Source organism: Loa loa (assembly GCF_000183805.2).
Source record: "Loa loa unplaced genomic scaffold supercont3.400, whole genome shotgun sequence".
In the NCBI taxonomy this organism is placed as follows: Eukaryota; Metazoa; Nematoda; class Chromadorea; order Rhabditida; family Onchocercidae; genus Loa; species Loa loa.
The window spans coordinates 16,694-23,853 of record NW_018108580.1 but is presented as its reverse complement, the minus strand read 5'-3'; the positions used below and the strand labels follow the sequence as shown (position 1 = coordinate 23,853).

The 7,160-nt window shown below is 37.0% G+C and overlaps 2 protein-coding genes across 2 annotated transcripts in view; one reads left to right on the top strand and one right to left on the bottom strand.

Moving 5' to 3' along the window:
* Positions 1 to 2,131, bottom strand: part of LOAG_18616 (hypothetical protein) — a 4,687-nt gene extending 2,556 nt beyond the window's left edge. The window contains exons 1-5 of the mRNA XM_020451279.1: positions 1,988 to 2,131; positions 1,345 to 1,443; positions 1,015 to 1,140; positions 688 to 932; positions 357 to 578 (exon numbers count right to left, since the gene is read on the bottom strand). Of these exons, the coding sequence (XP_020304955.1) occupies positions 357 to 578; positions 688 to 932; positions 1,015 to 1,140; positions 1,345 to 1,443; positions 1,988 to 2,077 (782 nt within the window). The 5' untranslated portion in view covers positions 2,078 to 2,131. The remainder of the gene's footprint in view (positions 1 to 356; positions 579 to 687; positions 933 to 1,014; positions 1,141 to 1,344; positions 1,444 to 1,987) is intronic.
* A 4,008-nt stretch (positions 2,132 to 6,139) lies between these two features.
* Positions 6,140 to 7,160, top strand: part of LOAG_18615 (kinase) — a 4,318-nt gene continuing 3,297 nt past the window's right edge. Inside the window, exons 1-2 of the mRNA XM_020451278.1 lie at positions 6,140 to 6,254; positions 6,407 to 7,014. Of these exons, the coding sequence (XP_020304954.1) occupies positions 6,823 to 7,014 (192 nt within the window). The 5' untranslated portion in view covers positions 6,140 to 6,254; positions 6,407 to 6,822. The remainder of the gene's footprint in view (positions 6,255 to 6,406; positions 7,015 to 7,160) is intronic.

The following is a 7,160-nucleotide window of genomic DNA, read 5'->3' as shown; positions in this document are numbered from 1 at the left end:
TAATAAAATAAATAATATATATATATATATATATATATATATATATATACATATATATATATATATATACATATAAATCAGTGCAGAGTAGTTAGTAATACCGTCACTTGGAAGATAGAGAAAAAAGGAGTTTCCAGATTCCAAAAAAGGAGCTTAAACGAGCTGTGGTTAATTAACCTATAGGTTTGAACATTTTGCACCTTTGTGCACGTTACACTTTATCCCTTGTGAGTGCTCCGGACAAGCCTTCCTTGTTGAAGATCTTTTTGGGCCTACAGAAGAAAAGAGTTTGTTGAAATGTGAGTGTTCCGCGATAGGAAATGAGACTCGGCGCATTATAACACATTAATCTTCACGGAACGAGCTTCACAGCATTAGAAAAAGACTTGCAAACACCTACTTCCAATTTACAACAGCGAATAGGATTTTCACATAGAGACAACGACACCAAATTCGGAAAGAACCTCCATAAAGAAGTGACTGTTTCCCATTGCTCGATATCACATCTGCTCACATGCAAGGATTCCAATGATTCTGACATGACTTCGTCGTTAACATCAAAACGATTCTCTAGGTTTCTGAAAAAATTTGTGACATTCCTTTAAACTCTGAATGTAATTACACGGCAGCCAAAAGAATGCTGTAAAAAAGCACCAGTAATACCGAAGAAATGAAGTAACATGGTACCTGTTTTCTGACAGATGTAATTCTTTCAATTTCGGCATTTTATTTAACAATTTCCGCACTGTTGACATCGGTAAATCCGTTCCATTTAATATAAATAACTCCAAATTCACGGCAAGTGGAAAGCTTGATACTGTCAAAGATGACTGTAGTGGATTATATCCCAAGTTTAATACCTCCAGTCTGGGTAAAGAAAAAATGGCAGTGATTTCTTCCCATGATGAGATCCTGTTCCAAGCCAAATCTACCTAAATATGTAAATGAAGAGCAAAGAAAAATTTAAATCCTAGTTAGTGGAATCATTGACAAGGAATCTGAGCTGTGACTTACCTCACGAGCATATCTGCAGATTGACAGAAATTGAACCTTATCACCGATTCGATCAATGTATTTGTGATTGAGTACAAGCAGCAAAAGAGTATGTTCACTAGCCAGCTTACATGGACTTGTACCTGTCTAAATTTGGGTGGAAAGTGAGCACAAACATTCTACTTCTGAATTTTATATAATGATGACTTCAGGAAGTGCGTGAAAAGTCCAAAAAAGCAAAGTAAACGAATTACTAGATAAATTCAACTAACCAATTGATTAAACTTCTGCCTTTTTATAGCCAACAGTCACGGTAATTAAATAAAAATATATCCGTTTCGGAATACTAACCATGGACTTCAGAAGGATAATCGATTCATCGATGTCCACATCACATAAATACTTCTTTTCCAGTTCTTCAACGAGGGAAGCCGAGCTGCATTCTTCATTCTAGAAATGGCATGAATCATCGAGAACGGTAGCATGTTCAAAAAGCTCGACACATGTTTTTGAAACTATTGAAGACGAATACTTTAGAGAGTGCAAGACTGTCAACTAAGAAAAGTTTCTATTCAATATATCAAAGACCACAGAACCGTACCATCTTCCAGTGAAACTTGGCTCCTGGTAATTGCAAGGCTGCAAGTCATAAGCTATTGAGTTTACGTCATTTGGTAGATGCTCATAAAGTTGGCGTAAGACTGTTTTATTTTATTCATCCGCTGATTAAGCCTCCGCAAATGAGAAATGAAGTGAGCCAGGAAATTATTTCCCCACTAAATTTCTCAAAAGTTGCTCAGCAAAAAGACGACAAGAGACAGAAAACTGTTGTTGATGTGCTGAGTGATCGCACATTGGGAGTTTCATACAAATTTCTGAAATGAAAACCCATCCGTTAAGTGTTTCATTAGGAGATTGATGAATGAGATGCACGGATACAGTCTGTTTCAGTGTTAAATTATGCATGTAAACGGAATCAACGGCAACGTGCGACCTCATCAGAGCTTCCCACGTTATCCCCATTCGGATCATTGCTGATAGTATAAGCACCGTTATCAGAATTTCTATCACTCTGCGCTTGCATCCTATCTGCTTTATCTTTCTTCGAACATTTCTTGATCAAACTTAAACCTGAAACAAACGAAAGAGTACTAGATACGATGTATATTATCCTGTATATCGCATTCAGACACCTTCCCCACCTCTTCCCCGTATTCCAATTGCTTCCCTTTTATCTTCCTTTGTCCCTACAATTCTTATACCACGAATCTAGATGGATAAATTGAGAATATTTTGCGAGAGCTACGCCCTAATCATACCAGATGCAATGAGGAAAACAATGAAAGAGTAAGGAAGATGGAGAGGATTCAGATGAAGAAGATAACAAAGAAGCAGTTAGCGCCGTCATTTTCTTTTGTAAGAAACAAAGGTGACACGCCTGTATGGACGTAATAAATCACCTGGTCCGACGAGCCTGCATTGTCTCCTCCTTGTATATAAATAGTATGGAGGTGGGACTTTAAGCAATATCGGGGGACCTAACTAGACTTGCCCATCCACTCCTCCTGCTTCTTTCCATAAAGCTTCAATACTCAAACGCGATTGGTATTACAGCGGTATCCCCCCTTTTGTCTCCACTTGTCATCAGCCGGAGCGCACTGACGAGTTAGAAATGCAAGTTAAAAGCATGTTATGTTGACCCCAACAATGGACTAGCAAAATTTGCTTGACATCACAACTGTCATCCATCTTCCATCTCCTGACAACCCTCCCAACTATTCTTTCAGAATAGCCATTTACAACAAATGCTAAGCGAACAATCTAGTCCTATCTTGTTCTTACTTATTTCGGTTCCTGAACAACACCCAATCGATAATACTGCCCGGCCGAGAATATTTTTCTATGAAGACGTTCTGCATGTTCTTCCTAGACATGACTGTAAGAAACAAGTTAGCTTACTGCACCGACAAGCGATATGGTTGCTTCCAATGCTGCATGATATTATTGGAAGGCGCAAGCGCAACTCACACTCTTGCAACTCTCCAGTATAACATAAATAAAGAATCTACTAAACTACCTGTATCTTTTATTTATTTACATTTCTATGATGTAGGAAGAGGGAATGGGGAAAGATGAGACACCTTGCGCACCTTGAAATATATAACTTGAACTTGAACTCATGCTTTTAATGACACTCAGTAGTCATTTTTTTCTCAAATTGATGGAGCACGACCTAATCTGATTACTTTTCTCGCATTATTTTTTTACGCTGTTTATAATTCTTGATACTGAATGAGTAGCTTACTAATTCACTTCATAGGGTCATAATAATGTCATCATAACTGGGTGACCCTGATCGATTCATTGTGTTATCAGAACTGTACTAATAATTTCCTTCTCTAACATCCGGCGAGATGTTTCGAATATAACATTCGTGTTAAATATATAATGGTCTATTGAACCTCGGTTACCAGTGATATTATTTCGCACTATCAAGTGCTCTGGGTACTTGCTGACTACCTTCACTTCCCCTTTTTCTTGCATTCCATCAGCTGTTTCTTACTTAATTGCAGAACTTAAGTATATCTGGAAGCAATTCGCAGTATCATTGCTTCTAGTTCGGTAATTAAATGAGGTAAGAAACACTTATGTCAACTTCAAGATATTCAAAAGTGACTGGAAAAGACCGATTTATAGAAGGTTGGTGATTGAACTCATGGCTCTGATCACCCTTCAGTAAACTGCTGACGCTTTTACATTTCATCTCCCAAAGAAAATTTCTCAATCAATTAGTTTTTTGATCATTACTAAAGCTCGACGAAAATATTCCTGATCGGAAATTTCTGGATATGGATTCCTTCCATTTCTTGAAATCGAAAATTGAATGTAAAAGCTATCAGTGTTCCTTACCTTTATGTGGTACGTGGGAATTCGAATGTCCTTTGAAGGTTTTATTTCTCTCATATTTTTGACAGAGCAGCTGCGGATAATTACGAGTGGGGTTACGACAAAACTGGTTTTTCATATTTTACAAAACAGGGAAATGGTTGACGTTTCTAGTTTAATAAAAGAGTTCGTACTTTCTTTACTAATTTGAATTATGCAGCACAGTCTAGTTTTAATTTATATATGACCAAAAACACTCGTAATATTCCTGGTAGTTGTGAATACTGGAAAGAAAAGGCATATCGGTGAGATAGAGTGGCCAGATTTTTGGGTTGTAGAAAAATGAACTGAATCAGCTCTCGAATAAGTGTTAAAAAAGGAAAATATATTACAAAGGTTTTGCCACACAAACTATCGCTATTAAAAAAACAAAAAATGCCGAATAAACAACCAGCACTAACTGCTATATGAAGTTCCCAAGTTGCCATTTGGCAAACAGAGACGCAAATTACGAGAGGCACATGGGATCCGTTTTGATTCAGAGAGCGTTATTCCCATCGAATGATAAGTAGGTAACTTCAAGTAACATATCAGCAAAGTGCAAATTTGGAAATCAGATCATAGTGGCACAACACCATAAGATAACTTGAACATGTTTCTCCATTTTTTTTAAATCTGCGAACGCCTGTCTCTGTTTAGAGAGAGAAAGGACATCTTATCATCGTGTATGATACCATATGGGTTAAAATAAGGGATTTCACTGCACTGGGCAAGCAGTGCTTTGGGAAGTCAAGCAAAATGAACCCAACCTTGTAGGTGACCCAATGTTCAGCCAAGTTAGAGTCACATTTCCGGTATCTACTGAAATACTACCCAAACGCAACATACAACCCGAATAGGACTAGAAAAATGGAGATATCCGTTTCATACAACCATCCAGTCTTCTCTACTCGTGCTAATCTTCAAGGAATATGTTCCGCAATGACCCTGAAATGTTTATCTCATTTCCCTCTTTACCTCTCGCATCCTCAAGCACGCTTGCTAACTGCAAATGCAATTCTGTTTACTGCTTCAATTTTGATTTTGAATAGATCGGAATATACGGGAGGTCGTCGACTGCCTACCATACACTAACACTCTTTTCACTGGCCTCGCACTTATTACACCATATTCGTGCGCAACATCACATCGCCAAACTGAATAGTGCAAAAGATGCGTTGTATTGTACTCAACAATCTGTGGTGAATTCTCTGCCCCATTCGCGCTTTTTACTGAACTGCCATTACTGATAAATCTCTTACACAGTAATCGAGCTATATTCAAGTTGCCTTTATATCGCTGATAACAACGGATGCGAACTGATTTCAAATGCCTTTCCTTATAATATCAAAAAATTAAGATTTGATTTCTTTGGTTTAGCTCCAGTGAAATATAAATGAGAGAGTGCTGCGAGGTGAGCATTATCTGAAAACCTTTCGAAGCAACATTAATTCATCTACGAATTATAATTTGCAAAGAAAAAAAAGAACATTTGCATAAAGAGCGACAGTTGAAGAGAATCAGTCGCTGACACCGGACATTATTGCATTTCCAGAATGAGCTTCAAATCCAGATACCCTCTCTTCATACATTTCATTCCATTTCCTGTTTTTATAGATGTTAAAGACGGCCTTCATGTCCACATATTCCTGCAAGCATTGTTGCCAGTGCGATTTCAATGTTTCATAACGAAGCAACTGGTGTGACGTAAACTGGTGTGACGTAATGGTCACCATTGTAAGCTGAAGCTTCATTGGTAGCAGTCGTTTAAGATGTGGCAGAGATTCAGGGAAGTGAGGGGGATGGGGAGTTGTGCTAGTATGGTCAGGATGGAAGTTCGGGATGCTAATGTCAGGATAAGTACAATTAAGGAAGGAAATTGATAAGGATATGGCCTGATGATGAATCTAGACATTATTGTGACATGGGTGAAATAATGGGAGATACGTGAATGGCGTCGATTTATCGGTTCTGATATTTCCACAGATCTGCTCATTGATTAAACTGAAACATTCCATCATGTTTACTTCTGGATTAAAGTATTGTTTTCTCCTTTTTTCCTTAATACATCATGCACATTCCTCGTGCCATCCACTTATACTAGTTGTAGGACTTTTCTAGCTTATAAATCTGTGAGTTTCCCAGCTTATAAAATGTTGTTGTTCAATTAGTTCCATTTGAATTAGAAGCTTGGGAAGCGTATAAGTTGTCGACTTTTATTAGTTTCAGATGTTTTAACCATAAAAAGCTTAACATTATTGCTGAATTATGCCAAATGGTAGTAATCAGTTGTGCAACATTCCAAGCACCATTGCTGGATGCAGTATTTGTGAGAGGTAACGAATTTTATACTCTCTTATCCTACATTTTCGACTTCTTATTTGAGAATGCATTTTATTGATTTCAAATTGTGTCAAAATGCCCTATAATGTTCCTGTACTTTCCAGTTAGTTACACTTTCCTGTCATTTTTTTTTACTCTGCTGCAGAGTTGGAAGTGGTACATTCTCTTCCGTTTTCAAAGCGGTATCTGCGTCTCCTGACAATAATGGTGTGCGCACCACTGTAGCAGTTAAAGTTATGAGTATGCAGGCTGCAAATGCTTCAAAACTCAGCTCTGATTGTGTCGTTTCGGAAATAAGGATCTTAAAAAATTTAAAACACAGGCATTCCTTCATATTTTTGGTTCAGATTGAAAAGACTAATCCAAAGAGATAATAGTTTTCCCCCATTTCTGTTGAAGAAAAGTGAAATTGTGAGGGTCCAAGGTAGCAAAAAAAGTTGAATTTACTGTTGAATAATGTATGAAGCAAAACGTTTAGAGATTCCGAAATGTTTATAAATATTCAGAAATATAGTTCGTTTGTATGATTTTCAATGGGATCGGAACAATATATATCTCATTATGGAATACTGTGGTGGTGGCGATTTGGGTTCGTTCATCAAACATTATGGTTCAGTGCCAGAAGCTGTCACGCGTCGTTTTTTTCGTCAATTAGCCTCGGCAATCCAGTATATGCGAGCAATGAATGTAGCGCATATGGACTTGAAACCACAAAATATTTTACTTACTAACCAACACAAGCCTTGTGTCAAAGTTAGTTAAAACAAAAACTGATTAGAATTTGGAAATTTGTGTGTTACGTGGCTCAATATATATATATATATATATATATATATATATATATATATATATATATATATATATATATATATATATATATATATATATATATATATATA